At 40.1% G+C, this 25,919-nt stretch overlaps 1 protein-coding gene across 1 annotated transcript in view; it reads left to right on the forward strand.

Moving 5' to 3' along the window:
- Positions 1 to 25,919, forward strand: part of timm50 (translocase of inner mitochondrial membrane 50 homolog (S. cerevisiae)) — a 35,764-nt gene that overhangs the window by 8,991 nt on the left and 854 nt on the right. The window contains exons 4-10 of the mRNA XM_051399679.1: positions 3,109 to 3,130; positions 14,286 to 14,344; positions 17,150 to 17,269; positions 19,398 to 19,502; positions 21,140 to 21,238; positions 25,384 to 25,540; positions 25,810 to 25,916. Coding sequence (XP_051255639.1) covers positions 3,109 to 3,130; positions 14,286 to 14,344; positions 17,150 to 17,269; positions 19,398 to 19,502; positions 21,140 to 21,238; positions 25,384 to 25,540; positions 25,810 to 25,916 — 669 coding nt within the window. The remainder of the gene's footprint in view (positions 1 to 3,108; positions 3,131 to 14,285; positions 14,345 to 17,149; positions 17,270 to 19,397; positions 19,503 to 21,139; positions 21,239 to 25,383; positions 25,541 to 25,809; positions 25,917 to 25,919) is intronic.

A 25,919-nucleotide genomic window follows, 5' to 3' on the forward strand; every position in this document is an offset into this window, starting at 1 on the left:
TGCAGGGAGCTTTTAGTTGGATTCAAACTGCTGATATGGATCATTGTTAACGTTTAGTCTCCACTACAGAAACACTAGCTAATTAGATAGATTAATGCTTTAATAATTGGAGTATTGATTACTGACGCTGCCGTGAATAATTGTCCTTTTATGTGTGAGAAAGTCGTGTAGAGTTTAGTTTCCTCTGGTTTTTCTGGCTTCAGTTGAGGTTCGTTGAGGCGGCACACTTATCTCACCCCCCCGTCCAGTATGAGCTTTTCTTTCTGTCCTTCAGTGTTTGTCAGAACTGGACCTTTGTTCTCCTTCGTGCACACTGGTGTCAGCGTGGTGTGATAAAGTGTGCCGAGCTGCTGCTGGCCTCGTGGTGCAACCGGCTCTGAGACCTGGGTCATAGACTTTAAGATATTAGTTGAACTGTGGAACTAGTAGAAGTCGTCCACTGATCACAGGGTTGAAGGTTCGATCCCCAGCTCCTCCTGTCCACGTGTGCTCGACTCAGGACCCAAAAATTACTCAGGTTTTCAAAGTTTAGGCCTCACAATGCTCGGAAAAAGACTCCCTGTCACCCCTCCCAAGGAAGTTTACAGAGATTATGTTATTTGATCCCACAGACAATGAAAAGTTGAGCTGAGACCGCCTGAAATCAAACACATACAAAACATCTCTCCTAATGCATTTATTAGTTTCTCCAACAATACTTTATCTTATCTTTTTAACCAAATCACTCACATTTAATTTTTTCTAAAAGACTCACACTCGTCTAACGGTAAGAAAACACTTGAAAACGAGTCCAGATTGGGACTTTTTTATGTCATTCAGGCTGCGTTTGTTGTTGTGTGGGAACCTGTTCCCCTCCCGCTCTCCCAGGCTGCAGCTCCACAGTCGTATAAAGGTGTCGATGAGCTTTAACGGCCTGTTTCACACCTCGGCTCCCACCGACCCCCGACGTCAATTCACCCCCTAATGTTCGCGCCCGGCTCCCCTCTAATGACTGATTTTCACCGCTCTGTCAGGTTTTCATGAGAGGAGGTTCGTACTGCGCTCTCACGGCTTCATCAGAGAGCAGATAGATAATGCTGATATCCAAACATTCAGTGCACATTACAGTCTCATTCTCTTAGGCAGCAACATGTTGATTTTAGAAGGAATTTCTATTAATTAATACAATTTTAAAAACACATTGAGTTTATATTTAAGGGAGAGCTGTTTAAAGTATGTCAGAAGTGATGTCATTCAGCTGCATTATTATCATTATTATTGGACAGTCTTTATTAGGAATAACCCCTAAAAGCGTAAAGATAAAAAAGATAGCAGTGTAATTCAACCAGATGTGATGAAAACGGTCTTTGCTGGTGATTCTTTGTACTTTAATGTTTGTCTAACTTTAAAAAGGAAGAACAATAGAAGCTCTAACAGCCAGCTCAGACCGATGTCTGTACACAATGTTAATATGTGGAAATACGGGTTTAACATGTCTTTAAATAACAAATAACAAAACAATGATAATAAAATATAATAATAATAATAACTTTAATTGTATATAACTCTTTAAAAATAGTGTTTATTGAGTGTGAAGACAGAATACAATCAGAGATACTATTAAAGCAATATTAAAAACCCATACTATAAAACAAACTCTCTACTACAGGACTGAACATGGAGTCCGTTGACTTTCTATATTCTGACGAGCAGATCTTCAGTTAGTTGTAGAAACGATGAATCTTCATCATGTTGAGTCTGAGATAAATACAGCAGCCCGTCTGCTTCATGGCCACCAGGTGGAGTCGTACACCAGAGCGCTGCCCCACAGTCCTTCATCATCCTCCTTCCTCCTCTTCCCTCAGTGTTTATATTTCTTTTGAATTATTCCATAATCTGACTTTTATTCTAGAACACCTGAAAATTTTTTCTATATAATCTAAATAATCTCCAAAAAGTTTTTTTTTATACCAAAATCAAAACCTGGATTTTTTCTGTGGTGTTCCTCAGGGCAGGATTCCCACGCATCCTGTAAAACCTGGAAGTTTAGAGACTAGTTTTCCAGTCATGGAAACACAATCCATAAATTTATATACATATAAATAATAAAAAATAAATCTTTACACTGCTGGTTTTACTTCTAACTTAATTTATATTAATTTTAGCGACACAAAGTATCTCAAACTGGTCTCAGTGCCTTAATGAGGAAATTTCTTTACCCTTTTTATTCCATTTTCAAGTGGTATATTATTGTCTTTATAATATTTTTTTGTTTTAAAGACACATATATCATATATAATTATCAATGCTTCTGTACTTGCAGTACTTGTTTTCCTTTGTCTGTTTAGTGTTATGCACCAAAATACCAAAGCAAATTACTGCTGCACCAAATCAGTGTAACAAATGGTATCAAACCCAAAATGGCTGCAACAACTTAATAATTAATAATAAATAATGAAGCATAAAAAGAAATGCTCATTGTAGTGAAAGAGGCTAATATTTTGTTATATAAGATATCAGGAAAGTCTAAAGCTGCATTTTCACCCAAAATACAGAACTTCTTTAGACCAGAAGGTTCCTTCGTCGTCTAAAGACCCGCAAAGATAAAAGAAACTAGTCCGCTGACGCACGATTATACAATAACAATCTTACAATAATAAGAAATAAACATGAGACTGTGTTGGGTCTGTCCCACTATAACACTGTTGACACCAGAGTTCCTGTACTTTTGTGAAAATACTTCCTCCCCAAGCAGGGACTTTTTAGTGGGGTGAAATAATGTCCCCGAACTTTATGTAGACCCTGGTCTGAAGTTCCTCCAAAGGGAAAGTTCCTGTGGTGTGTTAATACATGGGTTCCCACACTCATTAGTTCACAGACCCCCAGTTTGAGGAGTTAAGGAATCTCCTCTGAGTGATTTTGTATATTATTCATGAACATAATAAAGTTAATCAAACTAGAATTGTTATAAATTAAAATGATTGACTTTGCTGCTGTTTGTCGTCACCTCAAACATAAACCCTGAGTCGTCACATCTCACGCATTGATTGGTCCTGAGGTGACAGATTTACTGATGATTGATTGATACAGATATTAATAATGTTTCTCACTTTTCTGCCTCTCCGACAGATTCCAGATGAGTTCGACAGAGGTGAGTTATTCATTCATTTCTTCACTCTGTTTCTGTTTTCACAACATAAAACGACAGGTTGTTGGTGTCGATTGTTGTTGTGTTACTTAAAGGTTTTACATCATATTTAGACCAAATCGGGCCATTAGCGGCAGGGTCCTGCAGAGGGCTTCAGGACGTATATGCACCCACCACACTAACTCCATTTAAAATGAATGGGAGGGATATTTTTGGCCTAAATCAGCTCTTTGAACAGCTCTTACTTTGTCTTTAAGGCTCCACAAACTGCTTCTTGGGTGGGCTCTTATGGTTCTTATTGGCAAGTTTACGTCTGATTTTACAGTTTCATTGCGTTTTGTTTCTGTTATCTGAGTCATGGTTTTAAGTCTGTAACATGTTGTTGCAGGCTGTCTTGGCCTGTAAAGTTTATTCTGCTAAAATACGTAAGTATTTAAGAGTAACAAAAGACCTCACAACCTGTTTTTGTACCAACATGTTTGTTTGTCAGTCTTAAAAAGAATCTTCTAAATGACAAAATGAGGAACTTGAAACCGCCAATTTTTCCCACTTTTGTCCGATATTTTATAGACTAAACAACAAATTGATTAATGGAGAAAATAAGCTGCAAATTAATAGATAAAGAAATTAATGGTTAATTAAAGACTTCATATCAGCTCGGTCCAACAACCAGCAGCAGATTGCGACTGAAAGATTGTTTGTTGTTGTTGTATTCACCCTGCCTCCGTCCAGATGAGTCCTCCTCCATCTCCTCCCGAACATGTGTGTTTTTATTGACACCCTGGCAGCGATGTATGTCGTTGTCAGTGGTTTGGATGAATGATGGATCACTCCACAAAGCCTCGGTGGCACTGCCAACTGCTACCAGCCACCCATATGCCCCGGTCCCATCATTCATCCCCCCAAACTGCCTGTCTGACCACAAAACACACACACATTTACATTTGGGTTATTTATCCAGTGAAAAAAGACTCGACAGCAGACTGAGCTTTACACACGGGGCAGAGGTCAGATGTCACATTAATTATGAAAATGCTCTGAAAAACACTTTGAAACTCTTGGAAAAGTCCCAGAAAACAACACAATTGCCCAAAATATCAGTTTCCAAATAAGTTCATCCATCACTGCGCGTTGGAAAGTAACATTAGTTAACAGCTGTCAGGATTTAAAGCTCTTTTCACAGTCTAATTTTCTCTTTTTAGAACACGCAATATGAAATCTTTGACTTGCCTTTCTCTCATCATTGTTTGTTTGTTTAGATTGATGAGTGACGATCTCTAACACCAACACAGGTTCTTGTGATTATGAGTTCAGATATTGCAGCGTACAGGGTTTCAGATTGATCTGCTACGCTTCGACTCGCCCTCTAAACGAGTTCTGATCGCCTGCTGATACCGATCATCACTTCATCAATAAGTCTCCCTCCCAGAAGTCTGTCTCCTGCCTCCGCCTGAATCCATCCTTCCGTCCATCATAAAACACTCCCCGAGGTCCACTTTGTCCTCCTCTGACTACAAACCTCCCTCTGAGTCTGTAACTTGATTAGTCTCTCCTGTCTGTCTTTTCATTCTCCTGTCTGTCTCTATCTGTCTGTCCATCTGTCTCCATCTCTGCCTCCCCCGAGGTCCACGGCGTGTAAAGCTGATGTGTAGTTTTACAGCCCGACGAGCTTGTTGGTTTTTACTGATGCTTTTTAGGACCAAAGCTAAAATTGGTGGAAAAGTGAATGAAGTCTGGTGAGGGCGGACAGACAGGAGAGGATGGGTAGAATCAGTGGTGGTGGTGGTGATGGATTGATGGACAGAAGGATGGATTGATGGATTGATTCACGGACAGAAGGAGGGATGCGGGTGCACTGGGCCACTGGGATGCTGAGGTATTGACGAAGGGATTATTGGTATCAGCAGGCGATCAGAATTTGTTTAAGAGTGGAGTTCAGTCCCGGCAGATCGACCTGATGTAAAGCTCACAGCTGTCACTCCCTACTCAGGCCTTAAAAACCTCCTTCCCTTTGAACACAATATTCTGACATTTACACACAGACATTTTACTCTTTTTCGTTAGTTACACAACTATTTGTGCCACTTTTTTAGGAATGAATATCCTCATTCATTCATTCATTCATTTCACTCGCGATATGATTTTCTCACAATTTTTCCTTCCTTTTTTATTTCTAAAGTACAAACTGTGCAAAACAATGTATATTTACTTTTCTATAAATATAACCTCCTCAGCTATAGATAACAGCCTCATATCTCTTATCATCTCTTCTCATCTCACCCTTTTTCTGACTTTGGGAAACCAAAAACCTTAATTTCAGCGTCTTCACCAGCAGAGTTTTTAAACATCTTGACCACAGACAGGAAGTTAGACAGCATTAAGAGACGCACCTACACATTTTGGGGCGTTGGTCTTTTCCAGAGCTGAAACAGTTATTTAGTCAATTTGTTTGATTGAAAATGAAATGCAAAATTCCTACGGTACGGCACACCTGACCAGCGCCTCCCTCTTGTGTCTCACATAAAAGTTCAAATACTCAAACTGTTGTACGTGAGCTGCCTCTCGAAGTATGTGTAGAAATCTCAGAACTATGTTTTAAAAAATGAAATATCTTAAATTAAAAGCATTTCCTGTAAGAATTAGTTTCAGTATCAACGTAGTCACGTTCATGAACGCACGCGTACATCCATGATTAGTTAGGAGCTAAAGTGTGATGTTTTAGATACTGGGCAGAGGTCAAGTGAATGATTCACATGATCATTACATCACCATTTGATCATTACATAATCATTTATTGATTTTACTGAGAGGTGATAAATGATACTGAATTATTATCACATCTAAACGCCGCTCTGCACATAATTTCCCATCAGCCCTCTTCAGAGTAATGAGGGCCAATCATGACCTTTGGGACCTCCTCAGGGACCTCAGGGACCTCCTCAGGGACCGGGGTCCGAATATTCTCTGATGAGCTTAGGGACCAGGGTAAAAGTTCATGATCCCTCAGGGACCAAAGATGCTCCTTCATCCTCCTCTTCCTCTTCCTCTTCCACCTTCCCTCAACCCTCTCCTCCTTTTCATCTTCACACATTTTCTTGCTACCTCTTCTCCTCCATCCTTCATCCCTTACTCCTCTCTCTTCCTCTTTCTCCACATCCTCTCCTTTATCCCCCCCCCTCCTCCTCTTCCTCTTCCCCCTCCTCTTCCTCATCCTCGGGGAGCAGCAGACGGTGAGCAGAGGGATGGAGGGATGAATGAATGAATGATTGAAGGGATGGATGGGTCTTATGGGACGTGTTTGGCTACAGACTCTGTTTACGTGCCAAGTGGCGGCATTTCGTGTGCGTGATGCACAGGAGCGTCGGTTACCGTGGCAACCGCGACATGTGTCACCTCCCCCCCACCCCCCCCCTCTCTCTCTCTCTCTCTCTCTCTCTCTCTCTCTCTCTCTCTCTCTCTCTCTCTCTCTCTCGCTCATTAACATAATGACCCTTTATCCTCGAGGGCTAACAGTTATGTAGCCTCTCTCCTCTGCGATGACGTCCGACTCTCGTGGTGATGACATTGTTAATTAAATACACATAAACTTATATTTGAGCTTTTTTTGCTCATTTTTTAACAACTACAAGTCCAAAATACAAAGAAAAATATGTGTCAAAACTGTTAATAAATAAAACAAAAATAGTGCGAATAGGGCCAGCATCCTGGGCGTCGTATACATTGCTGGTGTATCTGTTGGTGATCAGGATCTGTGGATGCTGGCAGTATGTTGGACCAGACTTTGTTCTGATTAGCTGGGTCCAGGTTCTGGGTTATTGGCCCTGCTGTGAGATACACCAGCAGACTTTGGAAACCAGGCCTCATAAACACAATCTTTTAAGTATTTTGGACATTTTCCCAAATTAGTAATGCCAAAAAGGTTCAACGTAAGACACAAATAAAACACACTGGCTTTAAACTCTTGTCTGTGTGAGTCGAATGAGTTACCTTAAAAGTCCAGATGAAATGAAACAGGTAATTTTAACCCTTCAAGATTAAATGCCTAGTCATATTGTACCCATGTATAACGATGCATGGCAAAATATTTTACAAAGAATCAATTTCTTTGTATTTTTATCTCGAAATCCAATAATGTGCAGCTAACGTTAGGTGACTTAGCACTTGGATGGCAGGAGCCGACAATAAAACCACCTCAGAGACCTACAGAGGTCTGCAGGGGTCTGCAGGGGTCTGCAGAGACCTAGAGAGGCCTACAGAGGCTGGACCACGCTGCTGTTTGTCACCCGGAGAGAAAACAAACGATTGACGGAGGAGGAGGAGGAGGAGGAGGAGGAGGGGGGGAGGGTGTTTTTGTGAAGCATATGCTGAGCCTGCCCACAGCTTTTGTTTGGGACAGAGGCCCCTCCATCCATCTCTCCACACCTCCGCCTCTACCTCTTTCTTCATCCTTCTTTCCACTGATTTCATCCCTCTGTTATTTCCTTTTTTTATTTCTTTTTCTCCCGTTATTGCTTCTCTCTCTTTAAATTCTCCTCTTCTCCTTCCCATCATCCTTTTATCTTCCTTTTCTCCATCCATCTCTTTCTCCTCCTTGTTGTCTTTCCCCCATCCCTTTTTATCCTGCATTCTCCACTCTTGTGGAGAATGAGATGGATGGAGAAAAGGAAGATAAAAGGATGATGGGAAGGAGAAGAGGAGAGGATGAAATCAGTGCTTCTGTTTTCTTTCATCTCTCCTTCCTTGTTTTCTTTCTTCTCTCCTTCTCCTCCATCCTCCCTTCACCTCCCCTCTCTGTTGCGTTCCTAACGTCTCTTTCTGTTTATCCTTCCATGGCTTTCTTCTCTTTTCATCTTTTCTCTCATTATTTTCTTCAACCCCTTCCCTTCATTCTTATTTCTTAACTGGCTTTTGTCAACATGTTTTCTTCTCCTCCTCCTCCCTGTTTTATATCCGCTCTGTCGTTTTTCATCCCTCCTTTCCAGCTTATTACTGCTTTAAAAGGAAATATTTTCCCAAACCACCAACACATGTGACAGAAAACACAGACTCAAATACATTTCTTTCCCTTTTATTCTGTCACCTTCATCATCTGCTTCTTCTTCATTTAGCGATTTTAAGGATCTGTCAGACTCCACTGGAGCATTTTACAACATCATCAAACACGTCGTAGAAATGATTAACTCCGTGAGAGAAGGCGAGGGGAATTGTGACACTGCCTTACAGTCTTTTGGGAGGTTGTGAGGCGTCAACTAAGGGCATAAATCACCAGTTTCATCACAGTTGAGGACGCCCCGTTCGGATCTCAACTATAAAAATGTAATAAGTCAAACTGTTTTACTATATTTAGTCTTTGGGCATATTCGACTACTACTGTTTTTTTGTCCTAAAATTGTTGAAAATGCCTTTAAATAAGCATTAAAGATGGAGGGGTCTTTATAATTATCAGTAGCTATAGGAGGTGAAAACATTCCCTTGAGGGGCCGTTCTCCTTTAGTCTCGATGGGTTTTAATGCCCATTGAGACTAATTGAGTAAGTGTGTCTGTTTGCTTCTATTAAACCTCAGGTCTTGCTTATTTTAATTAACTTTTAACTCGCTTACACACACACGATGAAGATATACTTGCATAAACCAAGAGGGGAACTAAAAATCATTTGATAAACACCATTTTTGGGTTTTTGCTCATTTTTAAAAACACCTGACTCAATAAAACTGGGATTTTTCATATTATCTAAAAAGTTGTACTGTTAGATATTTTCCCAAAGTATGTCGGTACCAAACTTAAAGTCTTTAGACCAACCAGAACAAATGTTACAGCAGAGTAAATATAGGTTTTAGGGCTCAAATGGGTTAAAAAGAGTGGGAACCCTGGGAAACCGGTTATTTATATTTTTATCTGGGATATTTTCTCAGTTTACCTGAGCCAAAAACCCTGCTGACTCATATTAATATAAATAGGTGTCCTTACACTCTTTGCAGCAACACTATAAACACTATAGACTTGCAGCTTTGCGTCACTGTAAAGTTGACTGGATAAACTCCAGCTCCAGAGTCTGATAGTCACGCCCCGTATCGTAGTTAAATCTGCCTTTGCGCTGCCAAATGTTTACGATAACCTTCTGCCAGGATGCGTGTAGCTCGACTGGCCTCAGCATCACCCTGGCAGATCAGTTTCAGGGCGGGAGGAAAAGTTGTTTGGCCCACTTCGGCCCACCCAGGCCGGTTTTCAAGGAAAACATCCCTGATCTGATAGCTCGACTGAGCCGAGGGCCTCTCGGACAAAGAGCCGACATTGACTATGAAAGGAAGACCGTTAGAGAGGGAGAGAAGATGAAAGGAGAGAAACAAGAGAGGAGAAGAAAGAGGGCGAAGGTGGCCTCCCGTCCTTCACACTCCCCGAATATCATCTGCATGAAACACCAGACAAACAGGAATCTCAATTATGTTACAGCCAAACAACAGCTGGAGCTGGTGTACTAGGAAGTGTGAAGGAGGAGTTATTAGAGCAGTTTGGTGAAATATGAGATCAGTTTGATGGAAGTAAAGTGTAATAAAAACAAGTGCCAGGAAACACTCAACAGTTTTCTACTTTCCTTTGTTCAAGGTCGTAAATGGAGGTAGTTTAAGACACATCAAAACTTCTACATAACTCTTAAACCTGTAAAAGTGTAACTTCTATCCTGATACCCAACCATCTCCAAACTTTTAAAAACATTGTCAGAAAAACAGCCTTGTTTTTTTAATTTATTTTTTTATTCATTTTATAATCCACATGTTTAAAGTGGACAGAGGTTAAACAGTTTTGGCATTCGCAGCGATACCTGCTAATCCTTGTAAAGATAACATGAGTGTTTCCCAGCTGACATTGGGCAATAAGGTGTGGTACTCCTAACCTCGCTTGTGTCCAACCACAGTGACTTGGTCCAATCAGCTTCCTTTGAGGTGCTACTGGCAGCTACGGACGTTGTTTAACGATGGTTGTGTGTGAGAAGTGGATGTTGTTGCTGAAGAGGTTAGCGTAGCTGCTGCGAGAGTATTTCTTCATCGAAAGAAGAGCAAAGAACAACACTGAAGGCTTTTCTCTCGATACAACCCATGATGCTGGGTGTTTAAGATTCCTCTGACCAAAATCTTACATTTTTCTTTCTCAAACTATTCTCGGTATAAAATGTGCAAAACAATGGATATTTCCTTTACTTTGTAAAAGTGAACCTGATGTCTTTGCACTGGTGATATCTCACCGATTTGAGTCTTACTTATTTGTAACTGTTGAACTGTTTCGCGGTATATCGTTAGAAATCTACATTAAGTTTGTAGACGGTGATAGACGGATAGCTATTTAGATACAGATATTGTTTTTTTTGAAAGTGCCAGTTTTAAGGTTAGAGTTAAGTTAGTAAGAAGAATGTGAATTATTTAATTTTAACCATAAAAATCCATCTTAATGAAATATTGTAGGCCTTAAGATATGGGGACAAAAATCATATAAAATGGAGCCCAAGGTGATGTTTAAATTAAATATTACAAAAGACGTAAACAATATACGTAGATTAGACGCAAACAATAATCTCATATTTGAGAAGCTGGAACTGGAACAAATGATTCCAGCTGAGTACAAGGGAGCAATAAATATGAGCAAGTATCGGTACGTGCAGGTCAAAATGTTTCTACAAAGTTGAGTCTAGTTGAGTCTGGAAATCAACCCAGATTATCCTACCACAATAAGAGCCTCTGATCCGCCCTGACAACCTGTTTGGCTGCTGAAAGTTTAATCATGGCAGACTTCCTCCACTCAGTAGTGGAAGCTGACAGGTTGACAAATATTCCTCCTCCTCTCCATCCTTTCCCTGTCATCCTCTGTTCATCCACCCTGAGACATCGCTTCCACTCCTCCATCCCCCACCAACACCACCACCTCTCCTCCACCCCCCCCCCCCCATTCCCCATCAATTAACATAATAAAAGCCTCCCTTAATCTGCCCCACAAACATCACAGAAGGCATCCACACATACTGACGAGGCTGACATCATCGGTATATACCGCATACCACACACACGCTCAGCGTTCCTATTATAGGGTGTGTTTGGTTCGTTCCCAGGGGACAAGTTACCCAACAGCCACGCTTACACTCCCACACTGTGTGTGTGTGTGACATGCACAGTGTGTGTGTGTGTGTGTGTGTGTTATCACCCCACTTCATCTCCACCTTCTGTTTATAAGGGACCCTGATATACAGCCTGTTCAGTCCTGGTGGGTTTGTTTTGGTTGATGAAGTGTAGAAAATGTGTTTGTGATTGTTAGCAAACCTCACAACTTCACTACAACGTCTTCATGGCACAGGGTATCGAAAATGTCCTGCTCGATGTCGTATTTCCTGATTTTAAATCAAGAAACGTCTCTAACTCTACGTCAGTAGTTAACTAGCCTAGCCCCGGTCTCATATAATAGGAATGGTAAGATTCACTGGCGATATTGATACCAAACTTCGGATAACATGCAGTGCTCGTTATTCGGCAGTACTGTAGCTAACAGGGATTCAATTACAAGCAGCTTTTGTCATTAATTATCGACTGTGGAGGCCCACCACGGTCTAATTTGTCCCACCACGGTTTCATAACGAACCAAAATTACTCTTGCGCTTCCCACGTTACACATAACGTTGTGTTTTGTGCTTTCTCTCGCTCCCAGTATGAGTATCCGCAATCGATTAACCAATCTCATCCCCCACACGGCAGATTAAAATTAAGATTAAAACAGTTTGAGTTAAGTAGTGGAAATAAAAAGACTATTAGAGTCTATTAGAAAAAGGGCCGCTGTTGATGTTTTTTGTACTTTTAATAAAGGAGTGTATGTTAAAGTACATGGGATTTATTGTTTTATTGTAGTGGTATTGTGATATCCCCAGTGTAGAGGCATTAAAAGTTTAAGATGCTATTTTTAACATCTTTGCAACAGTAAAATCTGATTTATTTATATATAATTATTAGTAGAGTTCCTAAATTATTCAGAAATGTGACAATACTTTAATATTTTAATTTATTCCTCCTCTATAAACAGTTTCTGAAGCCGCTTTAAAAGAACCAAAGAAACAAACTCTCTGCACCACATTGAATTGTTATTTTCATATCATGTGGAATTGCACAAGATTTGTTCGTTGCTTCGTGTCTCTTTAATGTATCGAGAGTTGTATCTTCACATCTTTCACTCAGTTGAATCTGTTTATTTTCCACACTCACATATCAACCTGTAACATTTATCCGTGTACATCCGTCTTCCCTAACCTTTGCCCCACCCCTGATCTTTATTTACCCCCCATCTGCCCACACACACTTACATATATACACATCCACACATGTGAAAGCGTCGTCACAGCAGGACTCTGGCAGATGGCTGCTGCTTCCTGCTTCAGCACGCTGCTATGAACTCTGGGGTATTGAGTCCCCCGGGACCAGAGCGTGCTAGCTTCAGCGTGTGTGTTTAGAGAGAGAGAGGCACGCGCATGTGTGTCTATCTTGTTATTGTGCTCCTATTTGCTGTAATGAGCCCCTCGGCCCCATGGGAAATACAGTCTGTATGATTATTAGTCATTAGCGTGTTGACAGCTGGAGGTGATATCAGAAGCGTCATCAGCAGGTCGCTGCTTCATTGATGAGTTTGGAGATCAAACCAGGTGACTCCTCCTGTCGGCATCCCGACCAATCAGATCACTCTGCGAGCATCTCGAATGTTTGGCGCAGTTATTGTAGATATTGTCTGATTGTGTCCTGTTCTTTAGATTGATTGTCTGATATTAGTTTATTTACTTTATTTATAGAGCATCTTTTATACAAGGATGGAGCCCAAAACTGAAACAACATATGAAAACAAAACTGAGCAACAATAAATCAATTTAAGCCTGATGATTTGTATTATTGCTGCGTATCAAAGTCTGTATTTATAGATAATTTCATTGTTTTTACATTTAATAAAACATTAAAAAGCAATTATAGGACATTGCTGTATTTATTACCGTTATAACCATCAGTTATTTTCTGTTATTTTATTAGTAAAATAACTTTACAGTCAGTTGTGAAAGATGCAGGAAACGTCTTCAGCAGAGGATGATGTGATCCATTCTCCTAGTTTTAGTTCAGACTGTAGCTGTAGTTTTCTTGTGTTTCCCAGTAAAAAGGAATTACAGTAATCTAAACGACTGATAATCGACTGGACATTTTCCTCATCACAAAGCAACCCTGGAAAACCTGGAAATTTAGTTTTCCAGTCATGGAAACACCTGGAAATTGATTTAAAGTGAGCAAAATATTCTGGAAATAATCTAAGTTGTCCTGGAAAACTTAATAAAATAGATTCTATTTGATTTGAACTGTTACTGATGAGCTGTTGTGAAATTATAAATAAAACCGTTGGAGGAAAACTATAGTAAATGTTGTCAATTTGCCCAAAACAGCAGCTTTTATGACCGTTATTGTAAAGAAAAACCTGGAAAGGTCCTGGAAATTGATTTGTTAAACAGAGTGGGAACCTTGAACTGTGAATTAAGTGTTGTGTTCAAAGACTTGTTAATTAGCAGGAATGTAGCACAGCATTGACGTGAACGCAGTGCTCTGTTAATTGATAGGGATGCACGATATGGATGTTGTTTTCAGCCGATACGATAATCGATTATCTGCTTCTCATGTCCAATAACGATAACTGATAATTTCACATTTTTTCTATTTTAAAAAGAAGTTCATAACCTTTTAGTTTTTTAGAAATGTTAAAAAAAACAGACTTAGAACATAAAGTCTTATCAATTTATTGCTCCCCAAACGCTGTGACTGACCTCCGTGCCAAAATATAAAGCTGTAGGTTTCCCTCTGGCGTCAGGTGACGCAGTATAAAGGGGCGAGAGGGTCCTCGTATGGGGGGTGGTTGGCGTGGATGGAGGGGACCAGCTCAGATGTTATCAGCTGTTAGTGACACTGTCTCCTGAGGGAGTTGTAGTTTTTATGACCCATTAAGACTACAGCTGTGCTCACACCTCTGCTTCTATTAGACTGGGATCTAATATTTCTTTGTCTGGTCCTTTTTATTGTTGTTCTCATCAACAACAACACTGTAAAATGTACTGAAGTGAATTAGATGAATTAAGTCTTTAACAGTTTTTTCTTTCTTTTAGATCCTCCAGTCGTCCAACAGTTGAAAAGAACCTACAAATATTTCAAGGACTACAGACAGGTGAGTGGACTTGAACCTTTATGTTCTTTAGATATTTCGAACGCATCCGGTTCCAGTTACCAGCTGGTTTGTTTGATCTGCTTGGTTTTAACTTGTAACAATTTAGCTGAGCTTAGCCAGGTTTGTTTTTAGCCCGTTTGCTGTTGCTAACTGGCTTATGAGACCATAGCTATAAAAGTGTAGATGCATCATTGGCCGCCGTTATGTGTCTGCGCTGTTGCTGTATTGCGGAGGTCAGATCTGCTAGTCAACAATACTGAGAGATTCAGACTTCAGAATAAAGCGAGTTACAGTCGTTTTATTCTGAACTGTTTGTTAAAGGTGAAAAATTGAACCACACTTTGAATCATCATATAAGTTGCAGAATGAATAGAAAATATAGTGAAAACACTGATAAAGTTAGAAGAAATGATTTTCAGTGCTCACTTTGAGACGAGTGTTTTCTGGGAACCATTTAAAGAAGCTGTCATTTGAGGACCGTTGAGGCTGTTTCTCAAGCTAGAAACTGATGTACTTGACTTCTGCTTTTGTGCTGTTCTGTGAAGGCAGTAGTAGAAACTGTTTCATATGAGACCTATTTTCTGAGTACTGCTGTTCCATGCAAAAAAAAAACTTATGTTTCCGAAGTAGGTTTTTTTTTTCCTGGTCCTTTTATGACTATAAATCAACCATGAATACAATGAAGTAATCTTATCACTTATTTAATCAGCAACAGTATTTAGCTGTTTTCTGATGATCAATTAGCCTTTAAATACTATAAACTAAGACAGTGTGACACTGGAACACAGGATGGTTGCTTAAAATAGGCTTCTGTATGTCTGTGATGATATTCCATTTACAAACAGCTACAGTCATTTAACAGTCTAGTATACAAGAGAACAGAAAATACTATTTAAATTATGAGATCTCTGAAGTGTAATTTAAATTAAATTTGAATTTCCTGTAATATTTAGTTTAAAACTCAGCCAGTTACGTAGCGCACACATTCATCCATGACAAGTTAGGAGCATAAACGTGATGTTTAGATACGGGGCGGAGGTCAAATGAATCAAAAACGTGTGTCAACGAAGTGTCAGTCAGGACCAAAACTTTGAGTTATTTCAGTATTCAACAACAATAAATAATCTTATTAGGCATTTTAATGAATCACTGCAGTTCAGAATCAGAATCAGAAATACTTTGATAATAATAATTTTTTCATGAATTATTCAGAAAAGATTCCCTGACCTACAAATCAGATGTAAGAAAACCACAACAAATGTCACTTCATCAAGAGTTTAAGTTATTTCAGTAAAAATGGAAATTGTGATTCAGAAATCATAACCACAAATTGTAAATCATCATCGCAATTTGATATTTTTACCTTTTTACCGTATCAATTTCAGGCCTTTGAGCTCTTTTTTTGTTTTCATGATGTCGATTCTCAAAAACACTCAACAAACATCGTGTTGCTTACATTATTGCAACATGTCACAATATACTGAACGTAACCTCCGTATCGTGACACGTATTGCATCTTTTTCCGATTTACAGCCCCTAATACACATATTGGTTTACTCGCTCATCCCTAATCTTAGTTTATAAAAAAAATAGATTTCTTTGTCACCCTAAACTTTTGAGCCGTGGTTCACATGAAGCTAAAAACTAATATAAATAATAAACAGGATCACATTCAAAGCCACATTACAACAAAACAGGTGGGTTTAAACATTATCACTGAATATATGAGCTGTGATCGTTCGCTCTGTTTCTGCTTCTTACTTTCACTTTTACTGTCGTTACACTAAAAGAAACTGATTCACAAAAACCCAAAGTTCAGCACTTTTTCCTCGTTCGATTTACCAGAAGTAACGGTAACGTAATGAATAAAGCATTAACTGTGAAAACCACACTCTTCCGATGGAACCGGACACTTAAATAAACTCCTCACCACACACACGTCTGTAAAGGAGAAACTACACCGATGATGTGAGATTTCTGCAGTAAGGAGCCGAATGAAGGATTATAGTTGAGCTTTGGGTTTTTCCTCCAGCATTTCACAGTGATGTTGTGGTGTATAAAAACATTCATGTATCTATATTCAGTTGGTATATGCTAATGAGGGCATATCCCATCTTCCTGTTCGGGGTTTTTTAGAGTTGTAACATGAGCGGATTGTCACTCCTGTAAACAAACAACATCTAGTGGGTCTTTGATCAAATATTCAGGTATGTAGGCTGGACTTTCCCTTCCGGAGCCAGAACTTCCTGATTTTTTTTATCGGACTTCCTCATCAGACTCTGCAAGGTGTTGTTTGTGTGTTCACGGGTTAATGTGTTGATTTATAAAGGCGAAGGGGCTTTACTCTCCTCCGTCCTCCTGCCCGGAAATCAGTTCATCCTCCCTCCGTCTGAAGGTCTGAGATCTGGAGGACAGAGGAGGAGACGCAGGTTTATCCTTTTTGTGGAAGTCTTTTTAATGTTTTCAGCACCGGTGACGTATAAAAGAGACGTGATGCACAGCTGGAATATGTGAACCAATCCAGAAGCACTCTACAAATGTATTGATTACTTGTATTAGTTATTTAAAATGATCAAACTTTCTGCCATTCAGTGTTTGTGTAGCGCACTGTAGGTTGCCATGGCCTCATGCAACACCTTCTTGATTTTAAGGCGTGTAAGAAAACTTAAAAATATGCACAGTAGGCCGATCATTGATCATTGTTAACGTTTAGTCTCTAAAGTCTGATCAGGTTGACGTTGACCAGTAATTGTTAAAGACCTTTGGTGACCTGTTGTCTCTGTGTGTCCCCTGTTGATGATACAGATGATCATCGAGCCGACGAGCCCGAAGCTGCTGCCCGACCCTCTGAAGGAGCCGTACTACCAGCCGCCGTACACTCTGGTGCTGGAGCTCACCGACGTCCTGCTGCACCCGGAGTGGTCGGTACGTCAGCGTAGTGACAGACCCCGTTTTAGGATTTTTAATGTATTTAATAGTTGTTACAATACAAACATTTGACTCACAGTCCCAATAAACACTTTGTGTTGACAAATTTGACTAAAACTAAAGATATTTCTTGTGTATTTTTTATTTTAGTTTGTCCACAGTATAGTTTCAGCTACTGTAGTTTTTGCACAGCTAGTTTCAGTTTTTATTTTAGTTTTAGTGAACTATAATAACCCTGCTCCCGACCCATTTCCTCAATTACCAGAGAGGCAAGTTGGTAGTTGAGACTCTTCATGAATCAAATGGAGAAGACGTAAAACACAAGGAGTAAATAAATTTACGTTACTCTCCAAAACAAACAGACCTGCTGATTAAAACGTCTAAAAACAGTAACAGTTGGAGGAGTGGAGGTTAAGTTTGGGGGTTAATGGTTTTTATGGGACAGGTGGAGGATATGAAGTGTGAGTGTGTGAGTGTGAGTGTGAGTGTGAGTGTGAGTGTGAGTGTGTGTGTGTGTGTGTGTGTGTGGACAGGTGGTGGGACACACCTCCGACACACCTACCTGACAGGTGTGCAGCGGCCGTAACTCGATACCTGCCGCTTGTTAAAACAGTCAAATATACACACACAGAAGTCACTTCACCCGCTCCACCCACTCCCCCCCCCACAACCACCACAACTTCACACTTCCTTCCTGACACACACACACACACACACACACACACACACACACACACAGTAACTGCTTCAACTGTCACTAACACATTTTATATCCGTAATCACAGCTGCAGATTATTATTATCTGAGCATAAACGAAAGAAAACACTTCACTGTGTTAAACATCAGTCTGTGCACTCTATATATATATACACACACATACACACACACACACACACTGCCCTCAGGTTGTTGACTCTGTGTGTATGTGTTTAACTAACGGAGCAGCAAACGGGGTCAGACCTACACAGAGGCTGTTCTGCTGCGTCCGTGTCGACAGTTTCATCGGTTTTATTCACCTTTTAAATTCGTTCTTCTGAATCTAAATCCTGAAGATGAGTCACCTGTAACATTCACTGCTGGGTCAAACGTATCCCGCTGTAGTGGAGGGACGTCAGAGGGAGAACCAGACGATGTTCTCTCCATGAAATATGATCCAGTTTCACCCAAATCACTGATAAAGTTGTGTGTTTGTATCAGTTACAAACACACATCAATTATCAATGATTTGATTCTGATATGAAAATACAAAGAAACTGAGTTTTTGTGACATATTTTAGCATAAATTGTTAAATATGGGAACAATATAACTGAGGATGTGATCTTAAAGGGTTGAAGTCTACAGCACAGAAATAAACTCTCGGATAAAAATGTTCAGTCTTTAGTCACCAGTGTGTCCTGTTGTTGTCCCCTGAAGGTTTTTAAAGGTTTTATTTCACCAAAATGTTAATTTTCTTTTCACACTTTCAGTCACAGTTTCACACTTTAAGTCACAGTGAGTTTCCACAGCTACAGTTAGTTAGAAATCCTGTGGTGTAATATCACTCATCATCAGGGTCGGGTATCGTTTGGGCCATAATTATTCTTTTTAAATCCTACTGCTGCTTAAATTGATGCCTTTATTTAAAGAAGAAGCACAAAATGTTGCTCTGTGGTCGATTTGAACTTTTCCTCAAGCATATTAATAATCAAATACCTTGTTGCTGTGGTTGATACATAAACAGTGATGTTAACTTTACATGCAGGGAACAATTTAACTTTCTAGAAGATACATTTTCTATAAAATAATATAGTGTGTTAATCAAATGAATGTCGTTAAATTGCCCCCAAACTGCAGCTTATATGGGCGTTTGTGAGCGAGTGCTGTCCTGTAACTCCTGGAAACACTTTAAAACATCAACCAGCAGTTTAATAACTCAATACAACAACATGCTGCTAAAGATATTCTACTCTATCTACTATATCTGATATCTAATCTACTATAAAACTACTATAATCTACTATAAAACTAATAATAATAATAATCAATATTCTGCAGGCTGAACACAGCTTAGTAGTTGTTGTTGTTGTTGTTGTTGTTGTTGTTATTATTATTGTCTGGTTTAGATTTTACCGTCTGTGTTTCCAGTTGTCGACGGGTTGGAGGTTTAAGAAGCGTCCGGGCATCGACTACCTGTTCCAGCAGCTCGCTCCGCTCTACGAGATCGTCATCTTCACGGCGGAGACCGGCATGGTGAGGACACACACACACACACACACACACACACACACACACACACACAAAAAAACACACACACACACACACACACACACACACACACTCTATTTGTTTATCAGTAAATAAACCCTCCGAGGTTCCTCTGTCATGCTGATGTGAGGCGACTGCTGTTCGATCGGATCAGATCTGGTGTTTACCGCCCGGAGGAAGAAGATTTTAATTAATAACCTGATGAGCACTCGGTTCCAACCAGGGTCCATTTTAGATTCCAGTTGAATTTAGAAACGTTTGCAGAGTCACTGAAGGTAAAACTGAGCTCAGTCAGACACTTACACTCGACTGTTAATCAATTTATCAAAAGTAGAGCTGCAGCAATCAGTCGATTATTGATTAGTTAGTTATCTAGTTTGATAATCAATCATTTTGTCATTTGTTAAAGAAAGAAATGGCAAATTCTGTGATTTCAGCTTCTCATGTGTGAATATTTTCTGGTTTGTTTAGTCGTCTTTGACAGTAAACTGAACTGTTTTAAATTTCACATTTAAGGATATTTTCTGTAATTTTTATAAACCAAAAAACTAATAGATTAATCAAGAAACTGACTGATTGTCAATCGTTAGCACTGATCAAAAGCATTTAATATTATTTAACATTAACAAGCTTATTAAATGTTGTTCATTCAGTATGAAGCTTCAGCCAGTTAGCTTAGCACAAAGACTGAAATCACCTACCAGCACCTTTTTAAAGCTCACTGATTAACGTGTTAAATCTCATTCAATCTGGTCAAAAAGCTAAACGACGTGTTGTGTTTCTGTCGTTATGTGTTCACAGTAAATAGTTCTCTGCTCCTGGTTCTGCTCCGTCCTTTGAGATGCTAACAGAGTCGTCAGTCGGCTCTCTGCAGTCGTCTGAAGGCCAAAAACACACAAACAAACAAACAGACTATTAGTTTTAAGTTACTTTTTATTTATTATTGGGGCTGTTTTTATCAGTTCAATAGGTTTTATTGGCCAAAACAGATTACAACAACATTAAAGAATGAAAGTGAGGAAAACAATGTTTGTACAAATAGTTCAGATTCAGAAATAGATGATTAAATAGAAAAATGTAAAGGAATAATATGTGTATATCTCCAGTAACTGACAGTCCTACAGATATTTACTTTACTCTTTTTACGAGACACCAAACCAAACATTTAATTTAATGAGACATTACAGATTATAGATTATTATTCTGCCCTCTCTACCAAAGATTGGCACAAAAGGTCTCCTGTGTTTTCATCTTCATCCAGAAACAGATTCTCACATTGAAGAAGCTGCAATCAGAGAACAGTCGGTCTTCTTGCATGAAAAAGTACTAAATAAATGCACCAACATCTATTATATCTATTATATCTGCTATATCTGATATCTAATCTACTGGGATACAGCACCTGCACCTACAGTGGGAAAGTGAGGAAGATCCAATGAAAATTAAAAATAGTTGAGAATTGAGCCTGTTTTTAAGGTCATTGTTACAGCTGTGGTATTAAGTTCTCGTGTCAGTACCCAGATGTTTAAATAAATTACTAAATGTGATCTGAAGACCTTCAGTTATTGATTACAGGTGAGTTGATTAATCAATATAAATTATATATCATTATTTGCTCTCAGACGGCGTATCCTCTGATCGACAGCATCGACCCTCAGGGCTTCGTCATGTATCGTCTCTTCAGAGACGCAACGCACTACATGGAGGGGCATCATGTTAAGGTACAGTGTCTGTCTGTCTGTCTGTCTGTCTGTCTGTCTGTCTGTCTGTCTGTGTGTCTGTCTGTCTGTCTGTCTGTCTGTCTGTCTGTCTGTCTGTCGTCTGTCTGTCTGTCGTCTGTCTGTCTGTGTGTGTGTGTGTGTGTGTGTGTGTGTGTGCTTTAAACAGAAGAGGTCTTCAGCAGAACTGATGAATCGTCTTCTGTTTAAAGGACAATCACGTCTAGTGTTTTTGCCTCAGCTTCTCGACTCAGTGAACCAAATTAAATAAAACAAATTGAAATACAATTATAATAAAAAGAAACAAAATAATTATGAAAATTATCAACAACTTTAAAGAATATATAAAGAAACATGTAAAAGAAATATGACTTAATAAACACATATAACAGATTAAATGAAAGAAGATAAAAATGAACACAAACAGTAATTTCTTTGCCTGCAGTTGGATGTTGTGCAGCAGTTAAAGTGAACATTGTGATTATTAACTGTATAAAACCTGATAATAGACTCTTTAATAGACTCTTTATGACCTCAACAATTAGCTCTGAACAGTTTAATATTAAAACTTCTTCTAAAAAGATTGAATTCAGGTTTTCAGTCGTTTCAAGAAAAGTTTCTAAAGTTGAAAACACCTGAAACAAACAGCCTGTTTCTGCCTTCTGCTGCTGCCATTGATTCCTCCTCCTCCTCCTCCTCCTCCTCCTCCTCCTCCTCCTCGCCACAATAGACCTCCCTCCTCCCCTCTGTCTCCCTCTCAGGCCTCATTAACCCTCTGCCTCCTCCCTCTCTCCCCTCTTCCTCTTATCTCACCTCCCTTTCACCCTCCTTCACCCCTTCCTTCCTACTCTCCTTCTCATTTCCTTTGCTCCATTTCTTTTACTTCTTGTTTCTTCCCTCCCTCCCTCCCCCCCCTCCTTTCTTCCTCCCCCTCCTCCTCTTCCTTCTGTCTCCCTCCAACTGTCATCTCTCTCTCCCTCTCTTTCTCGCTGTGTGTTATTGACGAACAGTCTGGAGGTTGTAAGGAGCTGGTTAACCTACTTCCCAGAAAGAAGACACACTTATCATCTCATCTCCATAACGCCAAGACAGCGCCGAATGCAACAGATGCTAAGAGAGAGTTATTAAAGCTCCATATGCTGAGGGAGAGTTACAAACGCTGCGTATGTCGAGAGAAAGTTCCTAATTTGCCCCCCGTGAAATTAAAAATGTTGTTTTTATTGAGTCTGTTGATGCGCATTTTCTGCCGTTTTTAATCCGGATACAATCAAATGCAAATGAGTGCGATAAAAAAGCACAATCTGCAGACACATATCGGATCAATTTCAGGGGTTTCGCACACAAATACTGTAATAAATCTTATTTTTAAGTATTTGACAGGGGCCACGAACAATAAACATTTAAATATATTTAATATTTTGTTTGAATAATGTGTGCAACTGTAATTATTTGTTAGTTTTGATAATAATTTGCACTAAACAATTTTAATTCATTTGTTTATTTTAAGAAATAATTATACCTTAAAAAGTTCATAAAAGATGTGAATGTAAGATCAATAAACATCATTAAACTGCTGTAAAAGTTTCCTCTGATGTTGCTCACCAAACACTGAGTGCAACGTCAGACAGATGCTGTTCAATGCAACTTCAATGAATGCCAACAAAAAATGTAATTTAGTGATGGAGCCTGAATGACTCAGACACTGATGCTGCAGCGCTGCGTTATAACTCAATGAAACTTCAACGCCGTCTTACATATTTCAGAAGAGGGTTACATTAATGAACAGCCTAAAAGTAAACATCAATAACAGGAACATTAACTACTGTAACAACGAGCTGAAACATTTCTGACTCTCGCTCAGCTTTAGTGTATTACAGTAAACGCAGAGAAGCGTAACAGCGGCGGCGGCGGTGGACTCTTCAGCTCTGTGCTGCACTGAAACGCTCCCGTCGACCATAAACAGATAAAATAAGATTAATTCCCTCCGCAGCCGCAGCGCTGACCCTTCCTCACGCTCGTCTAAACCTGAGCAGCTATTGTTCGCTGCCCTGCATCTGAGCGTCGGCTGCGGGCCCGAGATGGATCAGACGTCTTATTGTTTGTTGGCTGCTGGATAAGAACCACAACAGTTGGATTAACTGTCTTCTTGCTAAACTTTGTTGTTTTTACGGCGGCCTGCTGTCCACGCAAGGGTTTACCCTCCGGAGGTTAATGCGGTTCTGTGACCATCATCAGGTCTCATGGTTGGATAATGGATAAATGGTGCACCCCCTGTGCTGTTAGATTACTGAGATATTACTCAACTACAAGTAAAACTACTTTAATTTAAACAAAACTAAAGAGTACAAGTTCATTTTTAAGTAGATTACGTAGAGAAATGTGAACTTAAGTAAATTTACAGGCTTGAAAAGTGTATCCAGAAGATGACGTAATTACAGTAACGTGATTAGTTGTAGTTCGTTACTTCCTTGTTATCAGAATGTATTTTAATAAACTAAAATGTGTGTAAATGATCTAAAATATGTGACTTTAATGAACATAAAGACAGAGTTAAATGATATAGACGTATTCCTAATCACTCAGAGAAAAGTGTTTAATGCAGATAAATAATAATATTTGGTTAACTGGTTAAATATCTGACTTGTATTTCACATTTTTAAGGAGAAGTGGCACATTAATGTAAAATGTTGAGCTGCAGTGAATCGCTGTGACGTCTGCGGCGTCTGCTCTTCACAGCAGTCGATGTTCTTCACAGCAGTAGATGTCATTTCTGTTTCTAATCTCCGAGCCGAGACCCTGCAGCCACAGATGGCTCCTGCCAATAACATCACAGGGCAGATTTGACGCGTGGCATTTTCATACAAAGAGCGGAGTGAGCCGCGCGGCACTGTGGAAGTCGTCGGGCCGCGACCTCTCATTGATGGTGTGTGTGTGTGTGTGTGTGTGTGTGTGTGTGTGTGTGTGTGTGTGTGTGTGTGTGTGTGTGTGTGTGTGTGTGTGTGTGTGTGTGTGTCTGTGTGTGTGTGTGTGTGTGTGTGTGTGTGTGTGTGTCCACCGCCGCCCTGGAACAAACTTCTGGGCTCTTTTTTTAGTCTCTTTTCATGCCGTTTACATAGACAGGAGGAGTTGTCGAGCTACGGTAGCCTGGATGTGTCTATCTGAGGGGGCGAATGTGTAAACACTGCGGCTTTTCCGGGAAGTTTCACACTTTTTAACGGTGGGCTATATGAAGAGTTGTCGCTCACTCATTTCAGCTCATGGTGATGCACATGAGCACACCACAGGCTGCTGTGAGTTTCCCTTCGTTTTACACCTTCAGCTTGTTGCTCAAACTCTGGTGTGTCTTTCTGTTTAAAGCAGTTTGTTCAACCAAGAGAAAAATAGATGTTTTGGGGGGAATTTTGTGTTTTACTGCCCCCCCCCATGAACATTTGTGTTCCACCAAGAATCTTTTTTGCATTCCCCGAAAGAAACTTCTGTGTTCCCCAGAGACACTTTTGGTTTGTCCTGGGAGGTGTCTTTGTTTGTTGTTCTGGAAGCTGCTCGGTGCAACGCTCCTCCGAGGACGGTCCCTTTAATTCATCATCTTATTTATCTTATTGATCCATTAATGTACAGTTTGTCAATTTTTAAATTAAATTCTATCAGTGAGCTATGAGAGACAGATGCCTTTTATTCATTGGTTGTGAGGAGGATGGACGAATGTGTCTGCTGGGAGGTTTCTGTGGGGGTGGCTGGTGGGGGGTGGGGGGTGGGGGGGGACACACACCAGATGAGCCTGGTGATGGAGACAACGACCAGCGTCCCCCTCCATCTGTCTCACACACACACTTACAGTCACCAGCTGGAGCTCCCAGAGAAAGTGTGTGTGTGTGTGTGTGTGTGTGTGTGTGTGTGTGTGTGTGTGTGTGTGTTAATTTGAATATTAAGGATCATTAAGACGATAATAAAGTTGCTTATTTGATTAAAGCTTAAGAAGGTCACGGGGGTCCCGCAGCGTATGCTTGGGCGGAGGACGACTAAAACAAACAAACCCAAAGTGTCCTCTCATTTCATTTATCTGTGTGTTTAAGACCAGAGGGCGGATTGATCTGCAGGATTTAAAGTAACCGGACTGAATGAGGTGTTTTTGTGTTTTGTGTCTTCAGGACGTGTCGTGTCTGAACCGGGACACCAGTAAGGTGATCGTGGTGGATTGTAAGCGGGAGGCGTTCAGCCTGCAGCCCTTCAACGGCATGGCTCTGAAGAAATGGGACGGGAACTCGGAGGACCGAACGCTCTACGACCTCGCCAACTTCCTCAAGAGTAAGACGCCAATCGAGCCGCTCGGCGCTCCGTCCGCTCCGGCCTTTTGTTTTTAGTTTTTGTGATATTTGATTTTAAATGAGCAGTTTGAAAATGTCCCTGCACCAAACTCCCTTTAAGAAATGTCACATTTTGCAGAAGTTTCATGAATCCGACATAATGTGGTTTTTTTTTTGTGTGTTTTTAATAATAATTTGCGAGTTTTCCTGTGACGAAGCACATAAACTGTTGTTGTTGTTGTTTATTGTGCTGTTGTTTGTCCTCCTCAGCCATCGCTCTGAGCGGAGTGGACGACGTCCGTTCGGTGCTGGAGAACTACGCTCTGGAGGACGACCCCATCGAGGCCTTCAAACGCAGACAGGCTCAGCTGGCGCAGGTT

The sequence above is a fragment of the Dicentrarchus labrax genome, unplaced genomic scaffold (genome assembly GCF_905237075.1).
Source record: "Dicentrarchus labrax unplaced genomic scaffold, dlabrax2021, whole genome shotgun sequence".
NCBI lineage: Eukaryota > Metazoa > Chordata > Actinopteri > Moronidae > Dicentrarchus > Dicentrarchus labrax.